The 18,435-nt window shown below is 39.5% G+C and overlaps 1 protein-coding gene across 4 annotated transcripts in view; it reads right to left on the bottom strand.

Moving 5' to 3' along the window:
• BTBD9 (BTB domain containing 9) overlaps positions 1-18,435 on the bottom strand; it is a 416,542-nt gene that overhangs the window by 340,860 nt on the left and 57,247 nt on the right. For all 4 annotated transcript variants that reach the window (XR_005987172.1, XM_041750949.1, XM_041750950.1 and 1 more), the window contains 2 exons: positions 9,729-9,948; positions 7,073-7,192 (listed from right to left, as the gene is read on the bottom strand). Coding sequence is in view for 3 of the 4 variants with exons in the window: in XM_041750949.1 (XP_041606883.1) it covers positions 7,073-7,192; positions 9,729-9,948 (340 nt within the window). In the remaining variant the exon portion in view is untranslated. The remainder of the gene's footprint in view (positions 1-7,072; positions 7,193-9,728; positions 9,949-18,435) is intronic.

Raw genomic sequence — 18,435 nt, 5'->3', positions numbered from 1 at the left:
ATGTTGGACTGTCCTCTTCCTGCCTTTCCCAAGCTCCTGTAATCCCATCTTTCTCTTTCTTATCCTCCTTTCTTCTGCTCCCTGATTCTTTATAAATATTTAATGGCTCTATCTTTTTTTGAGTCCGTCTTCTTATTTATTTCAAAATTTCAGAGGAAGGGGCACTGGGGTGGCTCAGTCCATTAAGTGTCTGCCTTGGGCTCAGATCATGATCCCGAGGTCCTGGGATGGATGTCAACATGGCTACCTCAAAATTTCAGCCAAAATTCCAGCCAAAATTCCAAAGGAAGATTAAAAAAAAAAACCTTATTTGTATGAAACTGAATGACTATACTACAGAGGTCCACATATCTGCTGTAATTTGTATACAAGGAGTTAAGAGCCGGCTTGTATGTATATATACATCTATAGGATTTCAAACATAATTAATGCATCACATGAGTTGGAAGACTTAAATGGCACAAATAGTTTCACATGTTATTTCAAAAATCACAGACTTCAGAACAATTTATATATAAATACAGTTTTATTTTTTTTAAAAGTGATTTCAACCTCTTTGTCCTCAAGTAAAACTGTTATGATTTAGTGACACCATGTGGCTACATTTTGCTTTGCATTCTTAGAAAAAAATGTTCCTCTGAATGCAGGGTTGCTCTATGCTTCAATTATGACATCAAAGTTGTAGGTAGAGATACAATTCATACCAAGTATGAACTAAAATTACTTTTGTAAAGTGAAATTTTTCCTTTTTCCTTTACATCTGAATAAGGCATTTCTTGAATTCAGAAGACACCAATCACATAAAGAAAGTAAAGGCTCAGCATAATTCTAGCTACAATTCTAAAGCATCCTGGTGAACCAAAGAATAATGTAAAAGTGCCTTCCTTTAAAAGTAAATAAATATATCAATGCCCAGTTATGGGCGCAGGGAAGAACAATGAAGAAAAAGAAAGAAAACACTCAGCTTTTGTACAATGTGAATATGGCTGGGAAAGAATGCTTCCATAAATAGCAATGTTTATTTTCTCATTTGTTTTATGTCCTGTAGATCTACAGCACTGTGTAGGTACTATAATCTAATGAAGATGGGTAAAAAAAAAAAAATTATACTGCCTCTAATGATGGCAGGGATGAGGAGGGACCTGGAATGTATGGTAGCAATAAAAGAGATTAAAGTGCCGTGTACCAAAACACAGTACAGTTTTAGTATTCATCTAATGAGGCCTCCAACAGTAGACCAGTTAGTCCTGATTAATAGTCCATGTACACCAAAGAAAGGCTAAATATCTAAAACAATGACCAGAAAATATCACTCCTTTCACCTCAATTAAAAATACTCATATCCCTTCTTGGACCCTCCCAAACCACCTATTTAAAATATCCACCCCCCACCCCACCCCACCCCCACACACGCACCTCCCCTTGAGCCTACTCACTATCACAGTACCATCTTCACAACACTTAAAATGACTTGATGTGTTCTTATTATTTGTTGATAAGTGGAATCCTCCCACATGCCATGAAAGGAAAAACTATGGCAGTCTTCTTCAGGTGCTGTGGCCTTGATATAATTAAGTACAGTGCATAGCACAAAGTAGGAGCTTATTTTGGAATAAGTGAGTGACGAATGAACAGACGAATAAATAAAGAAAAATCTTTAGCTGATGAAGCATGCCTAAATTTCTTGTTAAAGTTAAAACAGAACAATGCTAGTAAGATTTTTATCATCATTTATGGCCTCTAATGTGACCACTGAGACCAGAAGACAGGCTGGCAGATGCTCTATAACACTCTTTTCTCCACGACACATGTGGCATATTATAATACCTCATTCTAAGAAAAGAAGAAAAAGGAGGGAAGGGGAAACTACAATTAAAACACTTTCAGCTATAGGCAAAGAAATCAGTGAAACAGTGGAGTAAATGCTAGAATTTAGCATAAGATAAATATGACTGTTCACATTCGTGTGGTAAGGAACAATTATTAAATAAATTGCCTTAGTAACTGACTATCCCTACCTAAAAACACACACAAAAAATGTTCTGGCTGAATTAACATCTAGATATAAAGACAAAAATAACAAATAGTAGAAAAAATTTTGAGAAACACCTTTCTAAACATGATAGCAAACCACCAGAGATTTAAAAAAAAAAAAAAAAAAGATTAAGAGACTGGACATTTTTAAAAAAGTAAAATTCTGGATGGCAAAAAGTACCAGTAAGACACTAAAAATGAAAAACAAATTGCACAATACATGACAGGCAAAAAGATGGCACATATATATACACACACACACACACACACACCTGTATATTTCAATGTGTATATATCAACATATCAAAATGAAGTTCTCATAAGATAGAAAAAGATAACTGCCTCAAGAAAAATATGCAGAAGACAAAAACAGACTTTTCATAAATAAGAAAGAACATATTACCATTATTAAACAATACTGTACCTCACTGATGATAAATCTAAATTAAGAGGTCTTATTTATTTATTCATTTATTTTTATAAATCATAGCTCACACTGGCAAAATGTTGACAAGCCTACATTGGTAAGGGTTCAGAGAAAGCATTTTCATGTGCTACTGGTGGAAATTGGATACAACTTTACCAAAAGACAAGCTTTATCAACATTTAAAATATGTCCTACATTATAATTTGATAATAAAAAGGTCATGAACAACACATTTCCATGATAGTACTTAAAAAATAATAGGAAAGGCAGAAGCCCAGTCTTGTGTGAAATGCGGCCATCCCACTGGCACCTTCTCTGTACCCTCGATGGCCAGTGTTCAGTGACTGCCCCTCCTGATTGCCCTCTCACGGCTCTGCCCGGCTCCTGCAGCATGTTTAAATATGTCTGCTATCTCCTCTTTTTCTTCCATCTCTCAACAGGCATACCCTGAGGACTGTGCTTTTAGGCCACTATTCCTTTTCTCAACTCCTGGGTTTTGTCCCAGGATCACTTTTGTGATTCCACCTACCCAAGCCACCTGCAGGCTCCGAAATCATCCTCTATCCTTCGCATCCACATTTTCAAGTCTTCTCCTACTTCAGCAACATTAAATGGCTGCCAAATTCCCAGCACCATGTTGAGAAAGAGCCAAAAAAATTTTTAAGACACTCTCAAAGACACTCCCAAAGCATTCCATATTTGCCACTCCTTATTAGTGTTTTTTGTTTAGCCCTGGGCTCCAGCATCTAGAAAAACCTAGATGGGAGTTTACTAGATTAGATAGCCAAGCAGACAACATAAAGGTACAGCAGAAATTGCCTTTCCCTGAGAAAGCTGGTAAGACGTAACATGATTCTGGGGACATATGAAAGATTATACTAACATGGACAAGTCAATTTTCTTCATCCTCAGGAAGGGGCTGAGTGAGGGGAGTTATTAGTCTAGGCTTTTGGCTACACAGAGTAGTCCCCATTTACCCTACAACACGTTCCTAAACAGGACCCAGGAAAACAGAGCAGATCATTTCCCTCCATTCACCACTGTGGGTGGAGCAATCACTCTGGCTTTGAAGCCTGATATTATCCTATCTGTTGCAGCTAGATAATGTCCACTAACTTGCCAAGGTGAAGTGTTAACTGAATTGCATTCCACAAATATATAAATGGCAAAATGCATGCCATATATATTTTGCTACAATAAAAAAATGCTCTACCAAAATTAAGATACATTAAAACTGTTGGAAACAGGCAGTTATGAAGGTAGAGCAAACCATTTAAGGCTGGGACTGTTGTGTATGGACCAGCAATCTGGAAAAGTGTTGAGAAGACTAAGCTCCTGAGGTCAGTAACAATTTCCTCACAGTGACTGCCACTGTGGCTAGAGAGGATGGCAAGAATGGCTCTTTTTCTCTGAAGGTCAAACACAAATGGAGTCTTAAAAATCAGAAAAAATAAAAATAAAAACAATTTTAAAATTATAAAAAGGAAAAAAAAAACTAAAAATAAAAACCAATAGTGACGGAGCCTTCACTTTGGGCTAGGCACTGTACTTAATGTTTGTATACATGCTATGTTATCTAAACCTTCCACAGCAGAACTCATAAATGGTGTTGTTATTCCTGTTTTTTACTGGTGTAGAAACAAAAGCTTGGAGAGGCACAACTTTACTAAGATCACCATGCCATGATCAGATGAAACCAGAGAGTGAGAAGAGCTCTAACTCCAAAGCCCATGTTTTTGTTTTGTTTTGTTTTGTTTTCTTACTACAGAGCACTGATTTACATGCAATCCAGCCAAGACTCAAAGAGAGCTAGGTAATCTCACACTCCCCAACTCACAGTCTCTCTTCTTTTGTGAATATATTTGATGTAATCTTTCCTCAATACATGATATTCACATTCTTCAAAATTAACCTCAAAATTCAGTTTCTTCATGAAAATAGAGAAGGTTATTTTTGTAAACCATGTACTGGAGACCTTTCTAGCACTGATATACATTTTAACAAATACATGGATAAAAAAAAAAACAATGACTATATATGCAGGTCAATGCTGAATCGATCTCTTTTCATTATGCAGTCAGTGCCTTGACCCCATGAAACCATTTATAGAGTACCTACTGCATACTACATCATAGCCTGAGTACCATACAAGAATACTAAAAGATGTGAATCCATACTCACTTCCAAGAAGTTGTAATTTTAGTATCAGAGGTAAGACAAAAAGACTCAAAGGACATTGAAAAACAAAGGTGACATACAAATGTGCAAATTAACTAAATAATGCAAAGTGAACACTTACATGCTAAGGAAATGATGAATTTATATGTGCCCAGTGAAGTCCCTGGAAAACGTTTATTTAAAACATTGCTTAGAAAGTCAATAAACGATTATGAAGATAAATACCAAGTACAGGGTCACCTGGGTGGCTCAGTCAGTTGGGCAACTGACTCCTGGTTTCCACTCAGGTTGTGATCTCAGGATCGTGGGATTGAGCCCTGTGTTGGGCTTTGCGCTCAGCGTAGAGTCTGCTTGAGACTCTCTCTACCTCTCCCTCTGCCCCTCCCCACTGCTCACTCTCTTTCCCTCTAAAATAAATAAGTATTTAAAAAAAAGAAAAGAAATACCAAGTATAAGACGTCCTTAGATAATCAACTGAGACTCATTCTTAGGTTCATTTTTAACTACCAAAGTCCCCAACGTATTACAAAAGGCAGAGTTTATAAAGTAATGTAGTGATATATGTTAAAGTGGTTATAAATCTTTGAAATTTTGTTTCTTAACTAATATGGGTATCAAGACTCTTCCCTTTTCCTGTTATCACTATCTCTAACATCACCTTTGCTGAATTTTTCTAGGCCATAGTTGGGAACTGACTATCCCAAGACAAAAACTAATACAGCCAACCTCTATGACACAAAAAAGTTATATCAATAAGAGCAAGGCCACTCAGAGGAGGCAAAATCACAAAAGGGGAGTATAAATAATGCCCATTAATAAATAAAGGGAAGTATATTTTGTAAAAGCCAGTGATCATGACAGAGGGCACACATCTCCCTCCATACAGCGCGAGTTTTCGAGTGGGTAAAGCACACAGACTCTGTCATGGCTAGTATTATATTCATGATTTGTTCTGGGAGTCATGTTTCTCTTGTTTCAAATTAAATGCAAACACACAGTCCTTCTGTCCACATCAGATGCTTTGGTTGCTATGCTGCTTATGTTTCAATCCCATACAACCGTAATAGCCTGCGTCAATGCAGACTCAATCTCCTCCTCCAAGTTGGGGGCCCTCTGTCACTCTCAAAGCATCCCTAGGCAGCTCTGAGATACAAAATCTTCACTCAATTTCTCATCCCTCTCATTTTAATCCATTCAAAACTCCTCTGATAGAAAAGCAACTGCCAGACCTGCAATACTTTAGTCTCTCTTTGGGGAAATGAAATTGATTTTCTTCATTTTCACACAAGAGAGTCCCTGGGTAACAATATTGTGTCCATTCATACCCATAATAATAATAAAAAAATGTAGGCAACATTTCTTTACTATACCAGAAGGCTGAAAGGTTATGTGGAATTCCTTTGGAGGAGGTAAGAATTCATCCTGATGCTGCTCGATCATAAGTTTACTAAGTTAAAGGTTGTCTTCTGACTGAGAGAGTTAATTCTATGGGCCATCCCCATCTGCTCCAAATTAGCCACAGTAGGAGGTCAGCTAGGGTCATGGATGAGGTAGGGTCGGGAGGGAGTAAGAGTCCACATTGTCCCTGGTTTATGCCCAGCATATGCCTTTCCTTCTCCTCTTGCCACACTGGACTAAATGAACCAATCATTTTCTGCCTTTGATCTTTTGACTTTAAGGTAAGGAATACCTGAGAGAAATTTCCAAGGGAAAAATTGCCAGAGAAAAAAAACAAACCCAGCAGAATTTCAGGCACCTCGAACTATTTTCCCAACTCCCAAATTCATTAATAGTATAGGTTTTGCAGAATTTCAGAAGTTTAAAAGGTGGCTTAAACCTAAAGGAAGAATATGAAATATGAGAACAGTAGCTCATCAACACTTTTTAAGAACAACCTTCCATGGGGCTACAATACATAACAACAATAAAAGCGAAATTGCTCTGGTTGAAGGAAGGCTGTGAGTCTGGGGCCCCACCAGCTCCACTTCCCCTGCTCCAAACCCAACCCACTAGAAATATTTACTCTGTCAAACTCCATCGATAAGCACTGACCTAGAAAAAGAACACAGATATTCAGAATGTGCAAACTAACATCCAAAAATCTCCTCTTGGCCCTGAAGACTACCAAAGGAGCTTAATAACCATTTTCACTTTGCAGTGTTCTCTGTCCCTTCTTGTTCACTGCCTGTCTCCTGCATAAGTATGGCACAAAACACTGTGGATAAAACAGAATACACTCTAGAATTAAGATGTTTCAGTTTCCATATTTTCCCTAAGTTTTTTAAGTTGGGATGCATTTGGTAACTGATATCCTGAAAAAGTTTTCTTCCTTAAGACAAAAAAAAAAAAAAAAAAAAAAAAAGGAGCCCGTTTCCCAAGGTCCAAATCTCCTTAAGTAAATAGCAAAATCATTAATTAACCATGAGAACTAACCGGCAGACACGGGCTGGAAAATACAACTTTTGCCAAGAACGACACAGATACTGCGAATGATCAATCACTCTGATCCAATCAAGTTCATCCATTGACACTTCAATGAAGTATGAATAAGACCTATGAATCAAAAGAAAAATGCAGAAAAAAGTACCATATTAAAATAACAAAACCAAGTTATACTTCAATAAAACATTAAAAGATACAAAAAATATAACTTACTAATTACATTTTCTGTATTACAAATTATCAAAACTTTCTGCATAACAATCAAATTCTGATAATAATAAAATCTGTATAGATCCTGCTATTGTAGTGTGCACCACAATGTACTGTAATTCTCTCTCCACATGTCTGTATGCCTTATTAGATCACAAGCTGCTTAAAAACAAGGAGCATGCCATATTTATCTTCACATATTCAGGGCCTAGCACACTGTCTGGCACATACTCAGCATGCAAGATATTTGTTCCTTTTCAAACAGAGCCAGGATGGCTTGCTCCTACTATATTAGATTAATAAAGCCATGATAGAAGAGAGAACAGAAAATTGATAAGTGGGAGATGGGCCTTCTCCTTCTACCTTCCCTAGTCTGGGTGCTCAGCTCTATTCTCTCAGGGAAGCCAACTCGGAATGGTTCCTCAGAAAGACCTGCTTATCTCCTGCTCCCTCCCAGTCTCCACCATCCCAAACAAATACGCAGCCCAAAGAAAAATAAATGACATGGGTGAAGAGATAATACGTGTTTCTTCTGGGTACAACATAGAATTTGGCAGCTAATAATCTGGCAGTAATGAAAATAGCCTATCATCCCCTAGTCAGCTACCCTGGACCATTAGATGCTGGTCCCATCCTGAACAAATCTGTATTCCCCTGTCATAAGCCAAATTTAAATTTGAGATGCAGTTATTACTTGTACTGTAATATCAACAGGAACAATCTCAGAAGATTTAGACGACCATAAATGTCAGCCTGCAACCAACAGTTGTGACCAGAAAAGGTCAGCTTATTTTGTGTCATCCCCTCATTTTCTGCTGTCCCCTCACGCCCATTCATTTTATCGCTCAGTCTCAAACAGGTTATAACCTTTTATTGAACCTCTCTGGGTTATCAGTAATGCAGGTTATAATTTTACAACACATGTCAGAATCTTTTGGGCTTAAGATTCTGAATTTTTCACCTTTGCTGAGAATGATAACTTCTGTGAGAAAAGAACTGCTACATGGTCAAGCTAAGTCCCCTGTGAATGTAATGCATATACTAAAGCAAAGCGGCCTATAAATATTTAACATCATGGAAATAGTAACTACTTTCGGTTTCAAACATACTAACATTTTCTTTTATTATCTTTATACTAATTTCACAATTAATTAAACAAATATATGTAAAGCTTTGAGAACAGTACCTACCACATAAAAGTAATGAAAGTGCTATATAAGTATTATTACTGTTATACTATTATTATTAGCCCAGAGACTCTTGGAAATCACATGTGGATTAGCTCCATTTTGCCAACTAAACATCATTTTATATCCAACAAGATACATATCAGGACATATATTCTTACTAAAGAAAAAACAGATGAAGATAACCGGGGAGCCTCAAACACCCATACCTATGGGAAATGCAAACTCCCTTCATGAAGCTTCCCTCATATTTGGTTCAAATGGCCTAAAAGGCCTGAGTGGTGGCCAGTGTGCAAGGAGAAATGAAGTAGCATGCAAGGGTATCACTGCCAATACTACCAAGTCCTCCCAGCCCAGACTCAAAGAGGCATGAGTAGGGCCTAGGAGACTCTATGCCAATTTCTGGGTATAGAGGGTTTAAGTTAATGATGGCAGTCATGAGAGACAATTTTTGGTGGCCCAACTGCTCTGGTACTTCTAAGCATCATGGATGAACCCTAGAAACTACAGTGGAGGAGGTGTCAGAGGTGCTGGATAGAAGGCAGAATCTTGAAGCCACTACCCAACTGAGTAGGTTCTGAGGCTGGAGCTCACCAAATCTTTTTCACAAACTTCCTATATTTGAGAATGATTATTCATCCACACAATAAAAGACAATTTTTTCTTCATCCATAGGATTAAATGCATTTAAAAAGTTATAGTATTCAAAAGTAAGTAATCAAGTAAATAAATATTGGTAACCCAGAAAGAATACCAAATAACAATTAAAAGTATATTTTAAAGGGATTTTTTTTTAAAGTAAAATGTTCCCAATGTATTAATTACAAAGTGAAGTTAGCCTTTATTTTGTAAAACTATGTGTGGTTTTACAGATTTCTGTTTTGTGTATGTGACTAAATACATATAGTTACATACGCTAGTTAGATACATACTAGCTATATATAAAGGTTATTAATGGCCAGTGATTTACTAATGGTTTCATTCTTCTTTCTGTTTTTCTATACTATGTTTTCCATGATAAACACATATTCATTACTTTTATAAGCAGAAAAAAAGCAAAAAGAAAAAAAATTTTTTTAAGGATAATAGCCTTTAACTCTTCCCCCAGAACTAAACTTCAAAAGAAATAGCAAAACGATCCCAAGGAAATGAACCATCAAATCTGAAAAGCCAAAGAAGACGACCACAAAATTAGTCCAAGTCAATCAAACATAATGTCATTTTCCGTCCAAGTCATGCTAATCACTCACCGGCTATCTCGGTCCCACAGGAGTATCCGAATGTGATTGATAATAGATGGCTGACCTAGCTTAATCTCAATGCCAGAACGGCAGTCATCATCAATCGGGTGCCTAGAAAATCCATGATCCAAATCATAATTTTGAGTATCACCGTCTAATAAGGCTGACTTCAGCTCCCCTTTTACAACCTGGGCTCCATATTTCATAGTTGCAATATTTTCTTCTGGTACTACAGTTAAAAACAGAGAAAGCAAGGTTAATGATTACTTAGTAATTATTCTGTATTGTTGGGAAGAACACAAAATTCTAGCATTCTAGTTGATTTTATCACGTGCATTTCATTTAAAAATGGCAGAGAGGGGATCCCTGGGTGGTGCAGCGGTTTGGCGCCTGCCTTTGGCCCAAGGCGTGATCCTGGAGACCCGGGATCGAATCCCACGTCAGGCTCCCGGTGCATGGAGCCTGCTTCTCCCTCTGCCTGTGTCTCTGCCTCTCTCTCTCTCTCTGTGTGTGACTATCATAAATAAATAAAAATTTAAAAAAAAATTAAAATGGCAGAGAGAAGTCTGTGGAGATAGAAGATGTGGAATGTCTATGAGGATTAAGATACCACCCACAGTTTAAATTTAATGACACACCAAAGCCACAGAGTGCCTAAGACTAATGTTACTAAGAAAAAGTTGGTAATACTAGAAACAAAACAAGTACTAGGACAAACAAATCAGCTCTGCCACGTTCACTCTATTAGTAGCCTTAATATCTACAGGACAAAAATGGCATATAAGATGACCTGTAGCTGCCAGCTGGAGTAAGCGCACAATAGAAAAGCAAAGCTGACAGTCAGATCTCTGATAAAGTCAAGATGGCGGAGGAGTAGGGTCCCCAAATCATCTGTACCCACCAAATTACCTAGAAAACCATCCAATCATCCTGAAAATCTACGAATTCGGCCTGAGATTTAAAGAGAGACCAGCTGGAATGCTACAATGAGAAGAGTTCGCGCTTCTATCAAGGTAGGAAGACGGGGAAAAAGAAAGAAAGAAACGAAAGGCCTCCAAGGGGGAGGGGCCCCGCGAGGAGCCGGGCTGAGGCTGGGGTGAGTGTCCCCAGGACAGGAGAGCCCCGTCCCGGAGGAGCAGGAGCTGCACCAACCTTCCCCGCGGAAAGGCCTCCCGGGGAATTGGAGCAGGACCCCAGAAAGGCGGGGACGCCCTCAGGCTCCCTGGGACACTAACAGGCACCTGCGCCCCAGGAGAGTGCGCCGAGCTCCCTAAGGGCTGCAGCGCGCACGGCGGGACCCGGAGCAGCTCGGAGGGGCTTGGGCGGCGGCTCCGCGGAGGGGGCTGCGCGGCCCCAGGAGCAGCTCGGAGCGGCTTGGGCAGAGGAAGAGGCTCCATGCGGAGGGCGCTGCCCGGCTCCGGGAGCAGGGAGCAGCTCGGAGGGGCTCGGGCGGCGGCTCCGTGGAGGGGGCTGCGCGGCCCCAGGAGCAGCTCGGAGGGGCTCGGGCGGCGGAGGGGGCTGCAGGGCGGGAGCGTGAATCCAACAGCGCAGGCCCAGGAGCACTGGGCGCCTGGACACAGCCCAGGATCTGGCCTCCCCCTGGGACAGGCAGAGGCCTGGAGGGCCCAGGACCGCAAGGACGCTCCTGCCCCCAGCTGAGCTGAGCAGATCAGCGGCCCGGCCCCGGATCATCGTCCAGGCCCTGCGGAGAGAGAGCTCCATAGTTCCTGCGGGAGCTGACTCCAGGGCTCCAGAGCTGGCCACCGCCACTGCGGTTGTTCCTCCTGGGGCCTCACAGGGTAAACAACCCCCAATGAGCCCGGCACCAGGCAGGGGCAGAGCAGCTCCCCCAAGTGCTAACACCTGAAAATCAGCACAACAGGCCCCTCCCCCAGAAGACCAACAAGACGGACAAGTTCCAGAGGAAGTCAAGGGACTTAAAGTATACAGAATCAGAAGGTACTCCCCCATGTTTTTTTTTTCTTTTTGATTTGATTGCTTCCCCCACCCCGTTTTTCCCCTTTCTTTCTTTTTCTCTTTCTCTTCTTTTTCTTTTTTTCTTTTCTTTCCTTCTTTCTCTCCTCTCTTTTTCTCCTTTTCCCAATACAACTTGTTTTTGGCCACTCTGCACTGAGCAAAATGACTAGAAGGAAAACCTCACCTCAAAAGAAAGAATCAGAAACAGTCCTCTCTCCCACAGTTACAAAATCTGGATTACAATTCAATGTCAGAAAGCCAATTCAGAAGCACTATTATACAGCTACTGGTGGCTCTAGAAAAAAGCATAAAGGACTCAAGAGACTTCATGACTGCAGAATTTAGATCCAATCAGGCTGAAATTAAAAATCAATTGAATGAGATGCAATCCAAGCTAGAAGTCCTAATGACGAGGGTTAATGAGGTGGAAGAACGAGTAAATGACATAGAAGACAAGTTGATGGCAAAGAGGGAAACTGAGGAAAAAAGAGACAAACAATTAAAAGACCATGAAGATAGATTAAGGGAAATAAACGACAGCCTGAGGAAGAAAAACCTACATTTAACTGGGGTTCCCGAGGGCGCCGAAAGGGACAGAGGGCCAGGATATGTATTTGATCAAATCATAGCTGAAAACTTTCCTAATCTGGGAAGGGAAACAGGCATTCAAATCCAGGGAATAGAGAGATCCCCCCCTAAAATCAATAAAAACCGTTCAACACCTCGACATCTAATAGTTAAGCTTGCAAATTCCAAAGATAAAGAGAAGATCCTTAAAGCAGCAAGAGACAAGAAATCCCTGACTTGTATGGGGAGGAGTATTAGGGTAACAGCAGACCTCTCCACAGAGACCTGGCAGGCCAGAAAGGGCTGGCAGGATATATTCAGGGTCCTAAATGAGAAGAACATGTAACCAAGAATATCCAGCAAGGCTCTCACTCAAAATGGGAGGAGAGATAGAGAGCTTCCAAGACCGGCAGGAACTGAAAGAATATGTGACCTCCAAACCAGCTCTGCAAGAAATTTTAAGGGGGAATCTTAAAATTCCCCGTTAAGAAGAAGTTCAGTGGAACAATCCACAAAAACAAGGACTGAATAGATATCATGATGACACTAAACTCATACCTTTCAATAGTAACTCTGAACGTGAACGGGCTTAATGACCCCATCAAAAGGCGCAGGGTTTCAGACTGGATAAAAAAGCAGGACCCATCTATTTGCTGTCTACAAGAGACTCATTTTAGACATAAGGACACCTACAGCCTAAAAATAAAAGGTTGGAGAACCATTTACCATTCAAATGGTCCTCAAAAGAAAGCAGGGGTAGCCATCCTTATATCAGATAAACTAAAATTTACCCCGAAGACCATAGTGAGAGATGAAGAGGGACACTATATCATACTTAAAGGATCTATCCAACAAGAGGACTTAACAATCCTCAATATATATGCCCCGAATGTGGGAGCTGCAAAATATATAAATCAATTAATAACCAAAGTGAAGAAATACTTAGATAATAATACACTTATACTTGGTGACTTCAATCTAGCTCTTTCTATACTCGATAGGTCTTCTAAGCACAACATCTCCAAAGAAACGAGAGCTTTAAATGATACACTGGACCAGATGGATTTCACAGATATCTACAGAACTTTACATCCAAACTCAACTGAATACACATTCTTCTCAAGTGCACATGGAACTTTCTCCAGAATAGACCACATACTGGGTCACAAATGGGGTCTGAACCGATACCAAAAGATTGGGATCGTCCCCTGCATATTCTCAGACCATAATGCCTTGAAATTAGAACTAAAACACAACAAGAAGTTTGGAAGGACCTCAAACATGTGGAGGTTAACGACTATCCTGCTAAAAGATGAAAGTGTCAACCATGAAATTAAGGAAGAATTAAAAAGATTCATGGAAACTAATGAGAATGAAGATACGAGCGTTCAAAATCTTTGGGATGCAGCAAAAGCAGTCCTGAGGGGGAAATACATCGCAATACAAGCAGCCATTCAAAAACTGGAAAGAACTCAAATACAAAAGCTAACCTTACACATAAAGGAGCTAGAGAAAAAACAGCAAATAGATCCTACATCCAGCAGAAGAAGAGAGTTAATAAAGATTCGAGCAGAACTCAATGAAAACGAGACCAGAAGAACTGTGGAACATATCAACAGAACCAGGAGTTGGTTCTTTGAAAGAATTAATAAGATAGATAAACCATTAGCCAGCCTTATTAAAAAGAAGAGAGAGAAGACTCAAATTAATAAAATCATGAATAAGAAAGGAGAGATCACTACCAACACCAAGGAAATACAAACGATTTTAAAAACATATTATGAGCAGCTGTACGCCAATAAATTAGGCAATCTAGAAGAAATGGACGCATTCCTGGAAAGCCACAAACTACCAAAACTGGAGCAGGAAGAAATAGAAAACCTGAACAGGCCAATAACCAGGGAGGAAATTGAAGCAGTCATCAAAAACCTCCCAAGACACAAAAGTCCAGGGCCAGATGGCTTCCCAGGGGAATTCTATCAAATGTTTAAAGAAGAAACCATACCTATTCTACTAAAGCTGTTTGGAAAGATAGAAAGAGATGGAGTACTTCCGAATTCGTTCTATGAGGCCAGCATCACCTTAATTCCAAAACCAGACAAAGACCCCACCAAAAATGAGAATTACAGACCAATATCCCTGATGAACATGGATGCAAAAATTCTCAACAAGATACTAGCCAATAGGATCCAACAACACATTAAGAAAATTATTCACCATTACCAAGTAGGATTTATCCCCGGGACACAAGGCTGGTTCAACACTCGTAAAACAATCAATGTGATTCATCATATCAGCAAGAGAAAAACCAAGAACCATTTGATCCTCTCATCGGATGCAGAGAAAGCATTTGACAAAATACAGCATCCGTTCCTGATCAAAACTCTTCAGAGTGTAGGGATAGAGGGAACATTCCTCAACATCTTAAAAGCCGTCTATGAAAAGCCCACAGCAAATATCATTCTCAATGGGGAATCATTGGGAGCCTTTCCCCTAAGATCAGGAACAAGACAGGGATGTCCACTTTCACCACTGCTATTCAACATAGTACTGGAAGTCCTAGCCTCAGCAATCAGACAACAAAAAGACATTAAAGGCATTCAAATTGGCAAAGAAGAAGTCAAACTCTCCCTCTTCGCCGATGACATGATACTCTACATAGAAAACCCAAAAGCCTCCACCCCAAGATTGCTAGAACTCATACAGCAATTTGGTAGCGTGGCAGGATACAAAAATCAATGCCCAGAAACCAGTGGCATTTCTAGACACTAACAATGAGCCTGAAGAAAGAGAAATTAAGGAGTCAATCCCATTTACAATTGCACCCAAAAGCATAAGATACCTAGGAATAAACCTAACCAAAGAGGTAAAGGATCTATACCCTAAAAACTATAGAACACTTCTGAAAGAAATTGAGGAAGACACAAAGAGATGGAAAAATATTCCATGCTCATGGATTGGCAGAATTAATATCGGGAAAATGTCAATGTTACCCAGGGCAATTTACACGTTTAATGCAATCCCTATCAAAATACCATGGACTTTCTTCAGAGAGTTAGAACAAATTATTTTAAGATTTGTGTGGAATCAGAAAAGACCCCGAATAGCCAGGGGAATTTTAAAAAAGAAAATCGTATCTGGGGGCATCACAATGGCGGATTTCAGGTTGTACTACAAAGCTGTGGTCATCAAGACAGTGTGGTACTGGCACAAAAACAGACACATAGATCAATGGAACAGAATAGAGAACCCAGAAGTGGACCCTGAACTTTATGGTCAACTAATATTCGATAAAGGAGGAAAGACTATCCATTGGAAGAAAGACAGTCTCTTCAATAAATGGTGCTGGGAAAATTGGACATTCACATGCAGAAGAATGAAACTAGACCACTCTCTTGCACCATACGCAAAGATAAACTCAAAATGGATCAAAGATCTAAATGTGAGACAAGATTCCATCAAAATCTTAGAGGAAAACACAGGCAACACCCTTTTTGAACTCAGCCACAGTAACTTCTTGCAAGATACATCCACAAAGGCAAAAGAAACAAAAGCAAAAATGAACTATTGGGACTTCATCAAGATAAGAAGCTTTTGCACAGCAAAGGATACAGTCAGCAAAACTAACAGACAACCTACAGAATGGGAGAAGATATTTGCAAATGACGTATCAGATAAAGGGCTAGTTTCCAAGATCTATAAAGAACTTATTAAACTCAACACCAAAGAAACAATCCAATCATGAAATGGGCAAAAGACATGAAGAGAAATCTCACAGAGGAAAACATGGACATGGCCAACATGCACATGAGATAATGCTCTGCATCCCTTGCCATCAGGGAAATACAAATCAAAACCACAATGAGATACCACCTCACACCAGTGAGAATGGGGAAAATTAACCAGGCAGGAAACCACAAATGTTGTAGAGGATGCGGAGAAAAGGGAACCCTCTTACACTGTTGGTGGGAATGTGAATTGGTGCAGCCACTCTGGAAAACTGTGTGGAGGTTTCTCAGAGTTAAAAATAGACCTGCACTAAGACCCAGCAATTGCACTGTTGGGGATTTGCCCCAAAGAAACAGATGTAATGAAACGCCAGGACACCTGCACCCCAATGTTTATAACAGCAATGTCCACAATAGCCAAACTGTGGAAGGAGCCTCGGTGTCCATCGAAAGATGAATGGATAAAGATGTGGTTTATGTATACAATGGAATATTACTCAGCCATTAGAAACGATAAATACCCACCATTTGCTTCGACGGGGATGGAACTGGAAGGTATTATGCTAAGTGAAGTAAGTCAATTGGAGAAGGACAAACATTATATGGTCTCATTCATTTGGGGAATATAAATAATAATGAAAGGAAATATAAGGGAAGGGAGAAGAAATGTGTGGGAAATATCAGAAAGGGAGACAGAACATAAAGACTTCTAACTCTGGGAAACGAACTAGGGGTGGTGGAAGGGGAGGAGGGCGGGGGGTGGGGGTGAATGGGTGATGGGCACTGAGGGGGGCACTTGACGGGGTGAGCACTCGGCGTTATTCTGTATGTTGGTAAATTGAACACCAATAAAAAATAAATTTATTTAAAAAAAAAGATCTCTGATAAAGCAACATAAGACACATTACAATACATATACTAGAGTTGCTGGACACGGACCATACACAGATAATACTCAAGAAGTTAATCTAGCTGAAAAACAATTTGTGTAAAAGGTGTATTTTTACTTCACTTGAGCATTTTTACAACTGAAAACTCAGTCTGTCATCAAAATCAATGTTATGGTTCTAATTAAACCTCCTCCCCCTTCCCACACTAGATTTATTAAGTGTCAATTGTTCCTGGAACTCTGAAGTCCTCCTTGCAAAGCTTGCTTCACAGATCAGGAGCCTGTCCTCTAGGTGCCAACGTTCTAACTGACACTCCCCGTGGAGGGACAGGCGGCAGCTTTAGCAGATGTGAAGAGCTTGATCTTCAGAGTCAGAGTTGAAATAGTGGCGACACCTTTAACCAGGCAAACCACTTTGGGGAAATTATCTTCTCTGAACTTTAGTCTCTCAAGAGGGCAATCCCTAGCCCCATGTGTTTTCGCTTATTTGTTGGAAGGGTTAAATGAGATGATACTTGCAAAGCACATAGTAAGCTCTAAAAAATAATTTATCAGTATGATTACAAAGTTATATACTAAAAAACACACAATAATAAGAGAACTAAGCAAGTTTACAGACTATAAATAAATGCTGAATTCTCACAGTACATATACATCTTGACTATGTGATCTGAATAGGGAACAGTGCAAGCTATAATAAGGCTCTTAGGGAAAGGGGGTAACTCATCACCATATATTTCTTTGAAAATGTGGTTTTAAAAAAATTTTTTTTCAGGGATGCCTGGGTGGCTCAGTTGATTAAGTGTCTGCCTTTTGATTTTGGCTCAGGTTGTGATCTCAGGGTTGTGAGACTGAGCCCTACATCAGGTTCTGTGCTGGCCACAGAGCCTGCTTATGATTTTCTCTCTTTCCTGCACCCCTGGTTGCACACACACATGCTCGTGCTCTCTCTCTATATATATATAAAATTATATATATAATATAAAATATTAAATTAAAATAATTATTTTAATATTATTTTATATTTTATATTATTATTTTTATATTAAAATAATAAAATATATTACATTGAAAATTATATATATATATATTTATATAATTTTCAGATGAAGCCAGGTAAAGAGAGTGATAACAAAGATGACAATAATGCAGGTGACAAATGGGGGGTGAGTGGGACTATTTAACTTGCAAAAGGCTAAGGCAACTCAGAAAAAAAAAAAGCAAATGAAACCTAGTCATGCTCAACCTCTTCTGCGCTTTTCATACAGGTTTATAACTTCCTGAGTTCTATTAGTTCATGGTAATTGTACATATTCTTCATATTTATTTCTCACTTATTTAACAAACCTTAATTCCTTTAATTCACTCCTTATAACTCTTTGCATGAAATACCATTATGTGTCCATTTCACAGATGGGGAAGTAAGGGCAGAGAAAAGCCAGACAGACTTTGGTTCCTAAGGTCACAGAGCCCGCCAGTGACAGAGCTATGATTAGAACTTGGCAGTCTGACTCCAGGAGCCCTGCCTACCACCTCTCTCATAAGGATTTTTGAC

This window comes from Vulpes lagopus, chromosome 1, assembly GCF_018345385.1.
Source record: "Vulpes lagopus strain Blue_001 chromosome 1, ASM1834538v1, whole genome shotgun sequence".
NCBI classification, from domain to species: Eukaryota; Metazoa; Chordata; class Mammalia; order Carnivora; family Canidae; genus Vulpes; species Vulpes lagopus.
The sequence above is the reverse complement of the archived record's forward strand: the minus strand, read 5'-3'. Positions and strand labels throughout refer to the sequence as shown.